This window comes from Mastigoproctus giganteus, chromosome 3, assembly GCF_048544385.1.
Source record: "Mastigoproctus giganteus isolate SK-2022 chromosome 3, ASM4854438v1, whole genome shotgun sequence".
Lineage (NCBI taxonomy): Eukaryota > Metazoa > Arthropoda > Arachnida > Uropygi > Thelyphonidae > Mastigoproctus > Mastigoproctus giganteus.
In genome coordinates, this window is record NC_143577.1 from 146,320,497 (window position 1) to 146,340,741 (window position 20,245).

The 20,245-nt window shown below is 36.7% G+C and overlaps 1 protein-coding gene and 1 pseudogene across 3 annotated transcripts in view; both read left to right on the plus strand.

Annotated features, from left to right (window-relative positions):
• LOC150088309 (cyclic AMP-dependent transcription factor ATF-2-like) overlaps positions 1–20,245 on the plus strand; it is a 237,356-nt gene that overhangs the window by 106,208 nt on the left and 110,903 nt on the right. For all 3 annotated transcript variants that reach the window (XM_090370702.1, XM_090370700.1, XM_090370701.1), the window contains exon 6: positions 11,545–11,696. In XM_090370702.1, coding sequence (XP_090226828.1) covers positions 11,545–11,696 — 152 coding nt within the window. The remainder of the gene's footprint in view (positions 1–11,544; positions 11,697–20,245) is intronic.
• LOC150088310 (DNA sliding clamp PCNA pseudogene) lies at positions 12,139–19,780 on the plus strand (annotated as a pseudogene).

Sequence of the window (20,245 nt, forward strand, 5' to 3'; positions counted from 1 at the left end):
TACTGTATACAGGTCTGGAGGCCTCATTTCAAGAAGGATGTAGAGCTGCTGGAACGGGTACAGAGAAGGGCAACAAGATTAGTAAATGGAACAAAGGGTTGCTCTTACGAAGAAAGGCTTAAGTTTTGCAAATTACAGAGTCTGGAGACTAGGCACCGGCGAGGTGATCTGATAGAGGTGTATAAGGCTTTGAATGGTTTGAGCATGCTCAATGCCAATGGGATTCTTCATCTTTCTCAGAATAATCACCTCAGAGGGCATAAATTCAAATTGAGGAAGGACGGATGTCGGATAGATGTGCGGAAATTTGCCTTTGGCCAGCGGGTGGTTGGTTGGTGGAACCGACTTCCATCACTTGTTGTTGAAGTTGATAGCCTAAACAAATTTAAAGCTCAACTGGACAGGTATTTTGAACGAACGGAGGGGTGAAATGGGAGAGGGTTTTTTTTTTTTTTTTTGGCTGATGCTGAATAAGCTTGCTTTCTTGCATCATATGCCTCTACTAATGCTAATGCTAATGTCAGAATATGATCTCTCAACACTATGTTAATAATTAGGCATGTTTTTATTGAATGTACTGGTTTTATTTTTACACAATGTTTATATTTTAGCACTTAAAATTTTTATTGCTTTTAAAATTAGACTTGAGCCCTATACAGTCAAATTTTATCTAACAAAAACAGTCTTAGAAATTTTTATGTTTTTAAAAAACTATAAATCTGTACATATATAATTGTGATTTTTAAATTATACACTTTTTACTTGCTTTTTATTGATATTTACTGTTTTTATTTATATACTCTTTGGACATGATGTCCTCTTTGTAGGTCATCTATGACCTTTTATTTGCATTAATCTTGGACTTAGCACATCATGGTATATGTTTCCAGTGTGCTATGAAACATTAAATCATCATCTCATAAATCCACCCTCCCATCCTCAGGGCATAGCACATGTTAGATTTTTTGGAAAATTTGTTAGTTAGAAAGTTATGTGCACAGACAGAGTATTCAGGTGTAATTCATATTATGTATATACTCAGCAAGCTTAGGTGAGCGGACAGCATAATTTAATGTAGTTACATGATCACAGACAAAATTTTAATTTTTCCAGTGTAAATTTGGGGAGGGTTTTCAAATGCATAATAAAATAAGTATGTTAATGAATCGATAGACACTACAGTATTATATCACATGTTATGTTCAGTACTTTTATTATCAAAATGATAATATACAATTTTAAAGAAATTGAACAACCTCAATGCCAAACACTTAAACTAATAAATATAAATAGTTTAAGTTTTTGGAATTGAGGTGGTTCAATTCCTTTAAAGTGGTATCATTATGATTTATTAATCTACCGCATGATATGATAATGTAGTATCTATCAGTTCATTAATATAATAATGAACAATCACATAGACCTCCCCCCTCTTCCTACTAAAATAACTATGCTAACCAATATAATCCAAAAATATTGTTGGAAGTCACATTGGAATATTTTCATTATATAATAAAGCTGTGAACTGTAATCTCTAGCATTAAGCCAAAATGTGAACTCATGCTGCTGATTGGTCTGGTTGGTAGCATGCATACCTAAGAAATTAATGTTATTAGTCCAATAAAGTCCTGCAAGAATGTTGCAGTTCCCCAATATTTTTTTAATATGAAGTATTAGTATTAGCAATGTCACACGGTGCAAGGCAGCCTATGGCTTATGCTGCACCAGACAAAAAATAATTAATTAATTTAATTAAATTAATTAAAAATAATAATAATAATGAGAAGAAAATTTTAAAAAATATAAAATAATTAATAAGAGAAAAGGAAATAGACAACCTCTGTTTCCTTACTCCCGTAGGTTACTTATCTAGCTGGCCTTTGAATTTCCCCAAACTCTCAGCCTCTACCACCCATATAGGTAACTTAATATAGTAATTTTGACTCGCTGGCTAAAATAAAACTTTCTGCAATCCAATCTAAACATCTCCCCCATAACTTATGGCCCCTACTTCTAGAATCATTTATATTTCATCCTCATTCATTTTACTTATGCCTCTCAGTTCCTTAAACACCTCAACCAAGTGTCCTCTAAGATGACTAGTCTCTAAGCTCTACCCACATATCAGCAAAAGGGCATCATATGGATGCCCTTTTGCTGATCTCACCAGGTGAGTTACCTGTCTGTGGACCCTTTAAAGAAGCGCAATGTCTTTCTTTAGGTGCAGTCTCCGTACTAGAACACAGTATTCCAAGTGTGGTCTAACAATAGCCTTGTATAATGGGATTATGACATCATTACCTCTACTAGCAATTGTTTGATAACTCATCGATAGGACACCATGGGCCTTCCTTGCAACCTGTCTACAATGCTCGGAGAACTTCATGTCTGAACATATCGTAACACCAAAGTCCCTTTCATCCACTACTGACTTTAATTCAACTCCACCAAGTGTATAACTTATTTTGGGGTTACTGTTCCCCATGTGCAATACCTTACACTTTGCTGGGTTAAAGCATAGCTGCCATTTTTCTGACCATCCCTGAAGTCTATCTAGGTCACTCTGAAGAAGCTCTGCTTGGCAGTGATCATTAACTACTCTACCAATCTTTAAACCATCTGCAAATTTAGACATCATGCCCTCTATCCCTTCATCGATGTCATTTATGAAAATCAAAAACAACAGTGGTCCCAATAATCCTTGGGGAACCCCACTTCTTACATCAACTTAATCTGAGGAATAACCATTTATCACAACCCTCTGCCTCCTACCCTGAAGCCATCCTGCTATCCATCTATAAGGATTTTCCCTGTGATTCCAACCTGTTCCAGCTTATAAAGTAACCGCTCATGTGGGATTGAGTCAAATGTGTTGCTGAAATCCAAATAAACAAAGCTCCAGCTCTTGAGTAACCCTGTCAAAATAGCTAACCAGATTAGTTAAACATGATTTTACATTTAATAAACCATGCTGAGTATCTTTCAGAATTCCATTTCTATCCATTTCTATCTATGTGATTTTCCCTACTACTGAAGTTAGACTGACCTGCCAGTAATTTTTCCCACTTCACTCTTAGAACTGCCTTTATGTGTTGGAGATACATTGCCACTTTTCCAGGCATCTCCGTAGCCAGGTGGGAAGGAGCAGCAGTGCGTAGCACATGCTTCTTGATTAGACCGGGGTTCGAGCCCGTTGCCACCAAATACGGAGGATGTGGAAAGGTCAGGGAATGACCACCGCATATCCCGAAGCAATATGGCCTTAGTTGCTAATGCTCCTGAAAACCAAAACAACAACAACCACCACTTTTCCAATCCAACAGAATTGCTCCCAAGTCCGGTGATGCTCTCATAATTACCCTCAATTGTTCAATGCACTCACTTGCCGCTTCCCTTAAGATTATATGGTATATGCCATCAACCCCAGGCTCAAAAGTTTTTTTCGTTAAATAAACATGAAATTTCAACATCATTAATTTAATATTTTTTACTTCACCCCCATAATTTCTCATTAACACAAAGGGTTTTTCTTCTGTAAATATTGATGCAAACTAACTGTTTAGTTCATCTGCAACTTCAGCTGGAGTATCTGATACTATCCCATGTCCATTACGTAAGGGTTTGATCTGGTGTGTCCTTCTCTTCTTTGCAATTATATATTTGAAGAATTCCTTATCCCCACTCTTTGATCTCTTTGCCACTGATTTCTCATAATCTGCCTATTGCCAGCCTAACCTTTTCTGTGGCACTATTACAGATCAATTTGTAGCTGTTATAGGCTTCAGTACTTTTTATTGCTCTGTAACTTTTCCATGTTGTCTTTTTCTGCTCAAGTAATCTGGCAACTTCCTTATTCATCCAACTTGGAATCTTCCCCGTGGAATATTTTTTTAATGGTATATAAGCATTCAAGCCTTCTGTGATTGTTTTAAAAGTATACCATAATTAAATTGTATTTACTCTCTGTGAGATATCTACCCAGTTAACGGAGGCCAAGTAGCATCTTAAGCCATCATAATTTCCTTTCCTGAAATTATAACCCATTCCTTTGCCTTTAACTACTGCTACCTCTCTCTCTCTCTCTCTCTTCATCATCCACTGTAGAACTCCATGATCACTTCCTGCTACTGGTTCCTGTACTGTCAGCCCTATTATGCCATCTGGTTCATGGGTGATGATGAGGTCTAGAATATTCTTCTCCTTAGTATTTTCCCTGACATATTGGTAGAAATAAAAATCATCTAGTTGATTTAATTTTTTTTTCTCCCTCGTGGAGTTTCCTTCCCATTTGCTCCAATCAATTAGAGGCAAATTAAAATCACCCATAATAAGACATTGATGCTTACTTGCCCATTCCATTTGCATGTAGAGGCTCTCATCATAATCTTCACAATCATCTGGCCTGTAGATTACTCTCACTCTCGTTATACCTTTGCTTCCAACTATCTCACACCATACAGATTCTATACTAGCATGCGAAACGTCTGAATCTGGGAAAGCTTTCGTCGCGTTCAGGCTGCTTTTGATAAGAAACATGACATCATTGGTGACATCATTAATAGTTGCTCCTGGCAGACATACCCTGGTTCTAGTCCCTGACAATGGAGTCTCCTAATTGAACTAAGTCCTTTTGAACCAGAGTAGTTTGCACTTGATTATTCGGTTCAGGGGCCCGAATCGGGAGTACATCACTTGGTAAGTTACTAGTCTTGAGTCTCTGATGAGTTCTCAGTTACAATATCCTCGAGGGTAAACACCCATTTTTTTCAGTGACTCAAATTGTTCTAGAAATGCACTAAATTTTAACATAAGATCAGTACATTCCTTACAACGGTGACAAAGAAAAGAATCGCCAGGTGAGCTATGGTTACCCACAAGGTCGACCTTGGAATACATGCTGCAGGTTCTACAAAGAATAAAATCATGATTCATCCAGAAATCACCATTGACTATTTCCATATGAGTCACTGTACCCTCTAACAAAGTCTTCAAGGTGGATCTTGTAACAACCATTGTAAAATTTACTAAATATCAATAAAAGAAACTTTCAAAAAATTATATTTATAATAATATTATAAAAATCAAACTATTACAGGAAAAAAAAAAAAAAAACTTATCAAAATAAACTTTACAATATACTAAATAACCTCTGAAATCCTCCTCTACTCCACTAATCCCTTCTTATCTATAGTTCTTTGTAATCGCTATGAAGAGCTTCACAAGGCACATCTGCTTGCCACAAATGCCAATAGTCGAATGATGTGATATGGTTTCAGCAGTTGAATGCCTTAAAAACTAAATTCATGCTACTGTACTACTAAGTACTATATCAAGAACTACGTAAGGTTAAATTATTTACGAACCAAAGTGTTCTTATTATTAGTAGTTAAGCTGAGCTACCTTCTAATGTCTGAAATGTATGTGCAATTCATTAGTTCTCAAACTACAAATGAACCAATTAAGATACAATAACACAGATTGGGATACAATATTCATTCCAGTTATTTTCCTCATATACAATCAGCTAATTATTACCCAAGTCAAGAAATTATTAATGGTGCATAATATAATGCTTAAATTCAGCATCTTAGGAGTGGGGGGTGTTTTGAAGCTTGGTCATCATAGTTCCTATTTATAGCCCTTACACAGTCGACTGCCATCAGAGAAATATTCAAGAAATGCTGGATTTTTGATTTTTTTTATTAATTTATTTTAATATGAGGTATAAATGGTGTTGATGTATTTTTCAAGGCAATTCAGCAACCAAATTGCCTTAAACTAAATACATACACTACGAGAGATATATGAAAAATTTGCAGCCTGAGTATGAAGGGTTTATTTGAGGAGGAGTCTGGTAACATGTCACTTTTCAGCATAATCCCCTTTGGGTATATATACTTTTGCCACCAATTCTTAAATGTGTTGAATCCAAAACCTGGAAGCCCAAGTTTTCTCTCTGGCATTCCAGGAATGCATCAACTGCAGCAACGATGCTACTATTAGCGGGAAAATGGATGCCACTGAGGTATTTTTTCAAATTAGGAAATAGGTGAAAAGTCCAATGGTACTAGATCTGGTGAATATTGGGGATGGTCGAAGATTTCAAAGCTGCACTCATGCAGTGCAGCCACTGCAGCAAGAGACATGAGCAGGCATGTTGTCCTGGTGGAACAAGATTGCTTTGTTTTGCTTCTGAGCTTTCCTCAGTATTTAACTTTGATGTTTCCTTGCAAATGCCTCAAAAGGTTTGCATAATATTTCCCTGTGACTGTCTGGCCTTTCTGAAGGTAGCAACACTCAATCAGCATCACAAAACACATGCCATCACCTTGCTAGCAGAAGGAAACAACTTGGCTTTCTTTGAATGGAAGAAGAACATCTGTGTTTCCATTGTTTAGACTGCTCCTTTGTCTCTGGCTGAATGTGACAAACCCGCATCCATGGTTCCAAACCTTGCAAGAAAATTTGCTGAATATGCTTGAAAACAACACAAATGTTCACTTGATTTGAAAAACTCTTGTATGTTTTTGATCTGCTGCCGACAACTTTGGGAACCATTATGACACATTTTTTTGTAGCAAGAACCACCATTATTATGTGGTGCACACGTTCTGATGAGATGTCTGTGATGCTGGCCATGTACCAAAGTGTCACTTGTCGATCACTCATTGCTAGATCGCTCTCAACAATTTCTGGAATGATGGACATTTCAGATCTTCCACAGCATGGGGCATCCACCCTAAATGTTGTAACCATATCCTCATGGATTGCCTTTGGCATCAATCCCTTTCTTCTCAAGTATTGAATGACAGCACAGTGACTGATTTTGTCCATCTTTCCTCATTCATGCAACTTTGACTTCAGTTCTTGTAATTAAAAATAGATTTATTGAAACTGCATGAAACTTGGTGAGTTACTATTTGGTTTGTTATACATTTAAGTACAAAAATTTTTAACAGTACACAACTACCTTTTCATATTCAGGGCAAGAACTTTTCAAACCCCCTCGTATTATACTATCAAGTATGAGCCGCAGCCTGGAAAATAAGATGCAGGATATTTCAGAGACTGCTGGGAATCATTGGGGTACAAGTAAACACATGGGTTGTGTTAGGGTAGCTAAGAAAAAGAACAGGTGCATGTATACTTGTGTGTACACCAATGCTAGGAGTTTAGTAAATAAATTTGATGAATTTGAGGTATTGCTCAAAACATCAAAGGCAGATATTGTGGGGATTTCAGAGACGTGGTGTCACACAGATATAAGAAATGCAGAACTGGAATTTGGGGAGTACAATGTCTACAGAAAGGATAGACAGGATAGGAAGGGAGGAGGGGTTATGCTATTAGTTAAAAAACACATAAAATCCAAGGAAGTGAAGCCAGTCGACATCGCTGGACAGTGCAGTGTCGAGTCAGTTTGGTGTGACATAAGCATTGGGAGATCAAAATTGAGAGTAGGAGTGTGCTATAGGCCTAATGACTCTGATGAGTATAATAAGAAACTGTTCGGAGAAATAGAGTGGGCCAGTAAATCAGAGAGTCTTATAATGGGGGATTTTAATTTCCCAGATATTGACTGGAATTTGGGGGCTGGTCACTCACACAGTAGCAAGGCTTTTGTGGATTTATTGGATGATTGTTTTCTACATCAGCATGTTCGGGAGGCAACTAGAGGGAGTAATACTCTTGATTTGATTATCAGTAGTGATTCTTCATGCATTAAGAATCTGCAGATAAATGAACCACTTGGTGGCAGTGATCACAGTGTGCTGAAGTGGGAGTTACTCAAAGAGGTAACTACCATTAGGGGTAAAGGGAAGGGGTATTGCTTTCGTAAAGGCGACTACAATGGACTGAGACAGTATTTAAATTCTATACAGTGGGATCAACTGATGATATTGCCAACAGCAAATTCAAAATGGGAAGCATTCAAAGAACTTATCGTGGAAGCTACTAGGCTTTACATACCAACTAAGAAATATTGTTCAAGGTTTAGGCCTAAATGGTTGTCAGATGAACTAATGAGGCATATGGCAGAGAAGAAAAATGCATGGGATACATACAAATTAACACGTGACACGGACGCCTATGATAGATACAAGTTGATCTGTAACCAAGTTACAAAGGAGGTTAGGCAGGCGAAGGCAGATTACGAGAGATCCTTGGCAAGGGATGCGAAGAAAAACAGCAAAGAGTTCTTTACTTATGTAAACTCTAGAAGAAAGGGGATGAATCAGATTGGTCCACTTGAGATCGATGGGTCAACTGTTGATGACCCTGCTCGGGTAGCTAACAAACTAAATGAATATTTTGCATCGACATTCACACATGAGGAGTTATTCAGCGAGGGGAATGCCAGAGGTGTATTCAACTCTAGCAGTAAGCTAGAGAATCTTGTAATAACTGAGAGCAAAGTGGAGGAGAAATTGTTGAAGATAAACACAAGAAAGGCACCTGGGGTGGATGGGATCTATCCAGTTATATTAAAGGAGGCAGCAAAGGAGGTAAGCAAACCCTTAGCCATAATTATGAGAGCTTCCTTGGACTCAGGGGAGGTACCCATTGACTGGAGATGTGCAAATGTGACCCCAATTCACAAAGGGGGATCAAAGGCTGACACAAGTAATTATAGACCTGTGAGTTTAACTTCTGTTCCCGGAAAATTAATGGAGGCACTGGTGAAAGAAGCACTGCAGGATCATCTAGACAAGACTTCAGTTATAGCTAGGACACAGCATGGTTTTGTTAAGGGGAAGTCTTGCCTGACCAATTTGATTGGATACTATGATGCAGTCACAAAAGAACTGGATGCAGGGAATAACTTTGATATTATATACTTGGATCTTAGAAAGGCTTTTGATACTGTTGCACATGGAAGACTGCTGCACAAATTGGAGCAGTGTGGCATTGGAGGCAAGTTGCTGCTATGGATAAAGGGGTGGTTGAGGGGGAGAAGACAGAGAGTGGTAATCAATGGACACTGCTCATCGTGGACTAATGTTATTAGTGGAGTCCCTCAGGGTTCAGTATTGGGGCCTTTATTGTTTTCTGTATTTATAAATGATATTGATGATGGTATATCAGGCTTAATGTCCAAGTTTGCAGACGATACGAAGGTTGGCAGGGTTGTCAAGGACACTACTGACACTATGCTGCTGCAACAGGATTTGGAAAGGTTGAGCAGATGGGCTTCGAGGTGGCAAATGAAGTTTAACATTGACAAATGTAAAGTACTACATATGGGAAACAGCAACCCCAGAGCAACGTATCAACTCTGTGGTACTACACTGACAGTGGTAGAGAATGAAAGGGACCTGGGGGTGGTGGTGCAGGCAGATATGAAGTTCTCTGAGCAGTGCAGACGAGCTGCAAGAGTAGCTCATGGTGTATTGTCAATGATATATAGGAATTTTTCTAGCAGGGATAAGGAGGTGATTATTCCCTTGTATAAGGCAATGGTCAGGCCACACCTAGAGTACTGTATACAGGCCTGGAGGCCTCATTTCAGGAAGGATGTAGAGCTGCTGGAACGAGTACAGAGAAGGGCAACTAGATTGGTGAATGGGACAAAGGGGTTCTCTTACGAAGAAAGGCTTAAGTTTTGCAAATTACAGTGTCTGGAAACTAGGCACCAGCGGGGTGATCTGATAGAGGTGTACAAAGCCTTGAATGGTTTGAGCATGCTCAATGCTGATGGGATTCTTCCTCTAGCTCAGAAAAATCACCTGAGAGGGCATAAATTCAAATTGAGGAAAGACAGATGTAGGATAGATGTGCGGAAATTTGCCTTTAGCCAGCGGGTGGTTGGTGGGTGGAACAGACTTCCATCCCTTGTCGTGGAAGTTGATAGCCTAAATAAGTTTAAGGCTCAGCTGGACAGGTATTTCGAACGAACAGAGGGGTGAAGTGGAAGTGGTTATTTTTATTTATTTATGTTACTTTTTTTTTTTTTTTTTTTTTTTTTTGGCTGATGCTGCATAAGCTTGCTTTCTTGCATCAAATGCCTCTACTAATGCTAATGCTAATGCTAAAGTACTATACTATACTATAAGCTAGTAATTGAATGTTTTGCAAAATGAATGATTTTATATGTTGTAAATACATAGTAACAATGATGTACAGTTTTAAAAATATGTGAAGCAGAAAGAAATTGGTGGCTGAAAATTATTAATGGGACATAATGATAAATTTGACAATCCTGTTTCCTCTGTGCCCTTGTATGGCCAAATCCTCAGAGAAATATTCAAAAAGTACCGGATTTTTTAATTCTACATTTATAAGGTCCTACTCTCTGTAATCTCTGATGAATCATTAATTTTCAGATCCTAACCTTTTTTTAAGGGTATCTGAAACAAGTACAATAATTTGTTGATGTGGGAGGTGGTGTAATTCTTCACAATAATGTCAACCAAGACTCTTAATAGATTTTGATCTGAAATGTTGGAAAATCTACCATACCGTATTAGATTAATTGACTTTCAACTCTTTAGCATTTGGATAACTTAAATAATATCTGAAGGTCTCTCAGTTTAGATTGTTTGAGGAGGTTAAGGATGCTGTGACCAAAATTTTTTTAGACAGTATTGAATAGGGTTGTGACAGAGCGGAATAAACAACTCAGTGTAATCACTGCATAGCTATTGAGGATTTGACATGCTTGACCACATCTGCAGATCAGAGTAGAATATTATTTACAGACATTTATATTTTCTCTTATTCTATGCCCAGTGGATTCCATGATGTCCGAACATTTCAGTTTCCATCCAGAGAAAACATAAACTGAAATGTCAAGTTTCATAGTAAAAAACTATTATAGTAAAATTTAAAAAAAACTGACATAATAGTAAAAAAAACTATTATTTATATAAAAATATGCTCAAAAATTAATATTTTTGAACTGAATAAAATTGATAAAAGTAGAACTTGTTTGCAATTAGTAAATAAATTACTTGTACTGCATGACTCATAAATAACAGTTCATTGTTTAATCATATGCAAAATTACAAATCTTTTATTTTTACACCTAACTAGGAAATTTTCCAAGGGACATTTTTACAGCTATAATTTTGGTGCTGTTTAATTACCATCAGCTGCATTGTGTGAAAACAGTTTCAGTTCATTCTTTTCATTTAAAAATTTAACTTTTTAAATCTGTTTATCACACATTGCATTTGTATAAAGCTAATTACATCGAGATGATAGCTTTTAGGGAAATAAATGAATATGTAGCTGTGCTCATTCTATTATTATGTGCCAATATATGTATATTATTTGTTTAGTAAAGTCATAAATTTCTCATCCTTCAATCGATTATGAATTTTTGAATATGTTATTTAGGAATGTACATTTTTAACCTTCTTGTTAATCATTATCTGAATGAATTTTACCCACTTTCAAAACATAATATATATTATATATATATTTTTTTATTTTATAATATATATTATATAATATTTTTTATGCCATTATTTAAGGGTGATGTGCCCATTATTATATATATCTTTTTCTTTCTGACATCACAAATGATATGAATCTTTGTAGATCAAACTCCAACACCAACGCGCTTTATGAGAATAACAGATGAAGTTGGGTTGTTTCAAGACTTGCACAACGACAAAGTAGTCAATCCATTTGATGAGCAGTTTCGTAAAGCTACCCAATCGGCAGGTGTTGGTCATTTAACAATGATTGAAGTAAGTAAATTTATAATATACAGAGTGATACTTTTAAACACAATATGCTAAATAAAATATCTATTTATTATTAATGTTTTATATTATGCTTGAATGAAAGTCCATGATGATTTAACCAGTTAATTATATTACTATCAAAAGTAAAGAGAAGGGATTTTATTTTTGCACTGGTGCTTACAGTGGGCTTAGAAAATTTTTAAACTCTTTTTCAGAGGGACGATATGATGTTATTTAGGAATGTATGTGCCAAATGAGAAGCCTTCAGAGAGGTAATCATAGAAGATACTAAGCTTTTTATACCCTAAGAGATATTCTTCAAGTTTAGACCTAAGTGAATGTCAGATGAACTAATGAGTTTAGAAAAAAGGCATGGGATAATTATAAATTGTCAGAGAATGTAGAACCTTGTAGTAAGTATTAGTCTGTAATCAAGTTATTCAAGATGGTAGGCATGCTACAGCAGATTGAGATGGTTTGGATTAAGATTGGCAAGAAAAAGTAAGAAAGTTATTATTTGTAAGTGATAAATCATATTGGTCTGCTTGATTTAGCATTAGTAGAGGCATTTGATGCAAGAAAGCAAGCTTATGCAGCATCAGCCAAAAAAATAAATAAATAAATAAAATAAAATAAATGAATAAATAAAAAATACCCACTTCCACTTCACCCCTCTGTTCGTTCGAAATACCTGTCCAGCTGAGCCTTAAACTTATTTAGGCTATCAACTTCCACGACAAGGAATGGAAGTTGGTTCCGCCAACCAACCACCCGCTGGCTAAAGGCAAATTTCCTCACGTCTATCCTACATCTGTCTTTCCTCAATTTGAATTTATGCCCTCTCAGGTGATTATTCTGAGCAAGAGGAAGAATCCCATCAGCATTGAGCATGCTCAAACCATTCAAGGCTTTATACACCTCTATCAGATCACCTCGCTGGTGCCTAGTCTCCAGACACTGTAATTTGCAAAACTTAAGCCTTTCTTCTTAAACGCACCCCTTTGTTCCATTCACTAATCTTGTTGCCCTTCTCTGTACTCGTTCCAGCATCTCTACATCTTTCTTGAAATGAGGCCTCCAGACCTGTATACAGTACTCTAGGTGTGGCCTGACCATTGCCTTATACAAGGGAATAATCACCTCCTTATCCCTGCTAGAAAAATTCCTATATATCATCGACAATACACCATGAGCTACTCTTGCAGCCCGTCTGCACTGCTCAGAAAACTTCATATCTGCCTGCACAACCACCCCCAGGTCCCTTTCATTCTCTACCACTGCCAGTGTAGTGCCACAGAGTTGATACGTTGCTCTGGGGTTGCTGTTTCCCATATGTAGTACTTTACATTTGTCAATGTTAAACTTCATTTGCCACCTCTCAGCCCATCTGCTCAAACTTTCCAGATCCTGTTGCAGTAGCATAGTGTCAGTAGTGTCCTTGACAACCCTGCCAACCTTCGTATCGTCTGCAAACTTGGGCATTAAGCTTGATATACCATCATCGATGCTTATCAAGGGAAAACTATTCTGATTGAAATCTATCATTTACTTTTTGGGTTAAAATTAAAGGTTTGCTTACTTCCTTTGCTGCCTCCTTTAATATAACTGGATAGATCCCATCCACCCCAGGTGCCTTTCTTGTATTTATCTTCAACAATTTCTCCTCCAATTTAATCTCAGTTATTACAAGATTCTCTAGCTTACTGCCAGAGTTGAATACACCTCTGGCATTCCCCTCGCTGAATAACTCCTCATGTGTGAATGTTGATGCAAAATATTCATTTAGTTTGTTAGCTACCTGAGCAGGATCATCAACAGTTGACCCATCGATATCAAGTGGACCAATCTGATTCATCCCCTTCCTTCTAGAGTTTACATAAGTAAAGAACTCTTTGCTGTTTTTCTTTGAATCCCTTGCCAAAGATTTCTCGTAATCTGCCTTGGCCTGCAGACCAGCTTATATCTATCATAGGTTTCTGTGTCACGTGATAATTTATATGTATCCCATGCATTTATCTTCTCTGCCATGTGTCTCATTAGTTCATCTGACATCCATTTAGGCCTAAACCTTGAACAATATTTCTTAGTTGGTATGTAAAGCCTAGTAGCTTCCAAGATAAGTTCTTTGAATGCTTCCCATTTTGAATTTGCTGTTGGTAACATCATCAGTTGGTCCCACTGTATAGAATTTAAATACTGTCTCAGACCACCGTAGTCACCTTTACAAAAGCAGAAACCCTTCCCTTTACCCCTGATGGTAGCTACCTCTTTGAGTAAATTCCACTTCAGCACACTGTGATCACTGCCACCTAGTGGTTCCTTTATCTTCAGATTGTTAATGCATGAAGAATTACTACTGATAATCAGATCAAGAGTATTACTCCCTCTAGTTGCCTCCCAACATGCTGATGTAGAAAACAATCATCCAATAAATCCACAAAAGCCTTGATAGTGTGTGAGTGACCAACCCACAAATTCCAGTCAATATCTGGGAAATTAAAGTCCTCAATTATAAGACTGTATAGTTTCTAATTATATTCATCGGAGTCATTAGGCGTATAACACACTCCTCAATTTTGATCTCCCAATGCTTATGTCACACCAAACTGACTCATCACTACACTGTCCAATGATGTCGACTGGCTTCACTTCCTTGGATGTGTTTCTTAACTAAAAGCATAACCCCTTCTCTCTTCCTATCCTGTCGATCCTTCCTGTATGCATTGTACTTCCCAAATTCCAGTTCTGCATTCCTTATATCTGTGTGACACCATGTCTCTGATATCCCAACAATATCTGCCTTTGATGTTTTGAGCAATACCTCAAATTCATCAAATTTATTTACCAAACTCCTAGCATTGGCGTACATGCAAGTTAACATGCACCTGTTCCTATTCTTAGCTACCCTAACACAACCCATGTGTTTACTTGTACTGCAATGACTCCCAGCAGTCTCTGAAATACTCTGCATCTTGTTTACCAGGCTGCTGCTCATTCCAATAGAAGCAGTTCAAGAATCACTTTCACCTCTGCCAGTGGCTACTGTTAATCTATTAGTCCTTGTATCCTACCCAAGTTAGCGGTTTTCCGACACACCTGACACTTCCTCGATAGCATCAGCAAATATTCTTGCACCCTTTCTATTTAAGTGTATCCCATCCCTGTAGAAGCAGTCTCTCCTGTTAACAAGTACGGCCCGGGCTGAAAAAAATTCTACCCCTTGAGCCTTGCCCAATCTTTCTAGGGCCAATTTGATCGATAAGGCTCTCATCATGTACTCCCTCCTGTCGTGTCTGGGCCGAATTGGAGACACTTTCAAAATCAATCCTAATTCACGGCTTTTTTTCAACAGTCACCTTTCTAGTTAAGTAATTCTGCCGGTCTCCTACTCTTAATATCATTAATGCCAACATGTACAACAATATCACCTTTTGTGCCCTTAAAAGATGATATCCACTGTACAATGTCATCAATCTTTTCCCCTGGCAGACATACCCTGGTCCTGTTCCACCTATCCTTTTTACATAGCATGTTCCCTGTTTCCCTGGTAATAGAATCACCAACAACTACTAGTTCCTTTGGGACCACCGCAGGAACGAGTGCCTTGAGGGTTGCCGCTGCATTGCACGATGATCAAGTGCAAGCTCTGACGTTGATGTGGGCAGCTGAGAGCTTGATTGGCCTCTCAATTTAGATCCTTCGATAGCATCCACCCTGTCCATCAAGCTCTTATATAGGCCCATAACAATGCTGATTTGTCATCTCATTTCCTCACACGCCTTACATCATGCACACAAAAAGATATCCCCCTTGGTTAAATCATGTTCCATACCCGATTGCTCCACAAACATCAAGCAAGCAGTGCATTTTAAAGGGCTGTGATTAAAAGGGCAACTGCCCCCCTCAGTTCTCCCCTGAGCCACAGCACTCCATTTTGCTTGAGCCTTTTGCTTTGCTGCTCTGGTCTGAGTCATGATTTCCATTCAATTTCAGTACAAAATTATAACCCTAAACTTGTATCCCAACGCAGTTGTAACACTATATATCTATATACATTTTTTAAGTATGGAGTATTATCTTTGAGTTTCTTTATATAACTTCCGTATCAAGTTATGTATTAATTAATTATGTTATGTTTGTAAAATCTAGTTATGTGTCGTTATATGTATTTAGTTAAAAAGTACAATTTAATTGACAATGAAGTTCAACAAGGTTAATAAATTTTACTGATTAATTGATAATATTATATACTATACTAAGCTAACGCTATCTAGTTCGGGATATAACATTGTATCATATAATAATGGCGGCAATTTACAAACGGTAAATCTACGGACACTTAAGTATTAATTAACTTCCAAAATTTCTCAATTCAGAATAAACCAAGGATCTTGACTAGGTCTATAAGCTACTTATAGAAAATAATTTCCTATAACAATTAGTCAATAAAGCAGCTAAATATAGCGAAAAAACGTTCTGTTCACTGGCTCTGCAAAATTTGTAAAAACACGTGGATTGGATACCCATAGCAATACTAAGTAATAACCTACAAAATCTCTATCTAAGTTAAAATTTAAACTAAGTATCGTAACTAGGAATATAAAGCTACTCTAGAAAATAAGTTAATATGCCAATTTAAGTTAATAAAACATAAAAAACTTCTCTATTTTCCCGAGCCGTAAAAACTTCACCTGCACAAGGCTACTCTCATTCCCAGTTGGGGACGAGAAGTTATCATGAAATGGAAGTGTGGCAGTATCATCACCATCCAGTAATGAACAGGAGGCCAACGAGTCGATCGCGGATTTCATTTCGGTCGATCACGATGAATTTTAAATATACAGTCATCCCTCGATTTGTGCACCTTGTGCAATGTAATTTTTGAGATGGTAGATCGCGGCACATTTTGAAGGAAAAAATTAGATCGCATCACAAATTAAGTAGGCCACTCCTGCTCTAAAACGTCAACCAGAAGTCAAAATATTGGCTGAAATTCAGATCTGAACAAACATTATGTATGCAACTCTGCAGCCTAAAGCCTAAGTTTTCCATGGAAGAGTGGTGGTGCATAATCCAGATATCACCAATTTCAACCACAAATTTTGCCTTGCATGGTGCAATAAATGTCATAATTAGTCTATAAAGTGGAAATTGGTTCTGTAGAGTGATAAATTACAAGTTTAGATTGGATTGCAGAACGTTTTTTTAGTCAGTGAGTTAGAAATTACTGGGATAAATTACCTACATGGGTGGTAGGGGATGACAGTTTGGGGAAATTCAAAGATCAGCTGGATAGCTACCTATGAGAGGAGGGAAACTCATAAGGCTGTCTATTTCCTTTTCTTTTATTATTTATTAATTATTTATTTTATTTAATTTTTTTATTATTATTATTTTTCTCTTTTTTTTTTTTTTTTTTTTTGGCTGGTGTAGCATAAGCCTTAAACTTCCTTGCAACATATGGGCATTACTAATACTAAATTCTTAAATTATAGTAATTTAGTATTAGTACTAAATTGCTAAATTTATACTATAATACTATTATTTAGTTAGTATTATAGTATTATACTGTAATACTAACTAAATAATAATTACTAATGCTAAAATCTCTACACCCTATTCCAATTGGATGGACTGGCATGGATGTTAAGGATGCTTGAGAACATCTGCTGTTAGAATGCATTAGACCAACAGAAGTTTTTAGAGAGAGAGATTTGGATTATGGTGTGGGCCTATGTTTCATGTTATTGCCTAGGGCCTATTGTGGTCATGCATAGACCTGCTAATGCCAATGTCTACCTTATCGTTTTGTACAATTCCTTTCTCCCTACAATATGCAGTTCTTTGGTACAGACCAATATTTGTTTCAACAGATTAATATGCTATGCCATACCACTGTTAGGTAGTTCATGAACATACACATATAAAATTTGGAATGGCTGGTGGTGTCCTGATTTTAAACTCTTTGAAAATCAATTGGATGAATGATTTTCATCCAATGATGGCTGAAAGCCATCATTGGATGAAAATGATGGCTTTCATTTTCTTGGCTGAAAATGAAAGGCTGAAAGCCAGGCCAATATGTCTTTAATCAGTAGCTCAAATGGACACTGTTCTACAGTGGAATAGAAAATTATATCTGCTGCAGTCTATCATTCATTGTGGTATATCATCTGTATATAATATAATATGTATATAGTGGATTTTCCAGTTTCTGGCTAGGGGCTGTTTGTTAATAAAAATGTAAAAAATATCATTCACTGTGGAAAGCTTGCCAAAAAGGGTGGAGTATCACAGCAAATAGAGAGGACAGGCGTGACATGCTGTTGAAGTGAGTGACAATAGTACCAGTGTAAAACTTACATGGGTCTATTCACTTTTTTGGATGGTAGTATATGGTTAAAGCCATGCTTTCCACAAGTTGGCACTATCTAGCTTACATTAACACTAGAGGGGAAGGAACAAACTATATTGGTCCACTTGATGTTCTTGTACAGGTTGCTGACAAATTGGATAAATATTTTGTATTTATATTCACACTTGAAAATATTTTTAAAGATGCAATATTAGAGAAGCTTTATGATAACTGAATGGAATCTGGAAGAGAAATGTTGCAGCTAAAAGTAGACGAGGCTCTTGGGGACTGATGCAAATTATGAAATTCAACTCATTAAAATTTAATACATCTTTTGTAATATTTAATAGAGTATATCTGTGATAAAATCAATAGAATTAATATATTTTTTCATTTTGCATATTCCTCTGACAGCTTCAGTATTCTTTCTTTTAAAACCTTATCCAATATAAGGTGATTGTACAAGTAAGGTTAGTAGCCTCAGTTTTGTACATAGCCTTGAGTAGACTGTGTTCTGTTTCAGATTAGTGACACTACTTGAAAAAGATCTTATTGCACAGCAAATGACATCATGTATTAATGTCTCTCCCCTTTCCCCCTCCCAGTTGTAGCACATGACAGTCTACTTTTTTCAATTTCTTTTGCCAATATAAAAAGTATAACTAGTGTACAAATTTGAGGTTTGCTGTGAAATGCATGTTTCATATTGTGGAGGTATTTCATGAGTTGCCTTGGTATGGCACTGCACACTTCAAATAAAAGCATGTTGCCAAAAGAAGAAGTATATTACTGTTTTTTTTTAAATGTATTTCAGATAAATAGCAATATACATCAATAGCAAAAAAGGAAAGAGAAAATTACATAAAAAAAATAAATGAATTACATTGCAATAGGGCCAACATTTTTAAAGATATGCTGCTGCTTCTTTCTGTTAGTGGTGCTTTTCATTTTTAGTGTGTAATGCAAAATACCTAGGCAACCAGAGGCGAAGTCCTCCCCCACAGTATGAGAGCAATGCATTTTGTAGTAAAGCTGTTTCCCTAGAGTATGACTTTTCATAAGGACAGATAGTGAATTATATTAATAGAAAAATTGTTTGATGTTCCTTGTATATTTCTTCCATAATAATACAAAAAAAAAAAGTATTGATTTGAATTTGTAAATTGATAAATTTTGTTAATGCCATTGTACTCTTTAGTATATTGGAGTATTACAGAAGGCAGGTGAGAAAACTGGTCAAATTTTTTGTCCAAATTTTGAAGTGGTTAGCTAACGATGACATTATAACAGTAAAAGCTCAAGACAGTGCAGATACAGTGATTTTTGTGTTTGAAGCAGCAAATCAAGAAAAAGCATCAGACTATGAAATATAATTTAAGAATCAAGATGCCATCTGAATTTCACCACATTTGTTGTTATCTTAGTCAGATTGGGGACTTTGTATCAATTGCAAGTACTAAAGACAGTGTAAAACTTTTGACTAGTGGAGACCTTGCTTCAGGTAATCTTAAGCTCTCAAACTACCAATGTGGATAAGGAAGAGGAAGTTGTTATTGAGATGCAGGAGCCTGTGACTTTAATGTTTGGTGCTTGAATTCTTTTACCTTTGGTAACCCAGGTCCAGTTATTAATGTCTACAGATATGCTATTAGTTGTTGAGTTTAAAATTGAAAATATGGGCTGCATCCATTATTGTTTAGCTTCCAAGATTGAAGATACATGTGAAAATTAGAAATCCAAAATTACTGTTTGTTGTTATGTTTGTTATTTGGTTTTTAGGAGCATTAGCAGCTAAGGCCATATTGCTCTGGGGTTATGCAGTGGTCATTCCCTGACCTTTCCGCATCCTCCGTATTTGATAGTCACGGGCTCGAACCCCGGTCTAATCAAGAAGCGTGTGCTACACACTGCTGCTCCTGCCTACCTGGCTACTGAGGCACCTTAAAATTACTGTAAATACCATCATTTTTATATACAAGATTTTTCCAATTGTACATGTATTCATTTTTTGTATGCTTTCGTTTGCAAAGGTTGTATTAAATGTAAATTTATTCAAGATGTTTAAAATAAAAATTACTATGTTTAGTTATCTTGACCTGAAGCAGACAGTAGGTTTGCTATGAACATCATTTTCATATTGTGGAGGCACTGCACCTCAAGTTGCCTTGGTATTGGACTACACATGCTATGTGTAGAT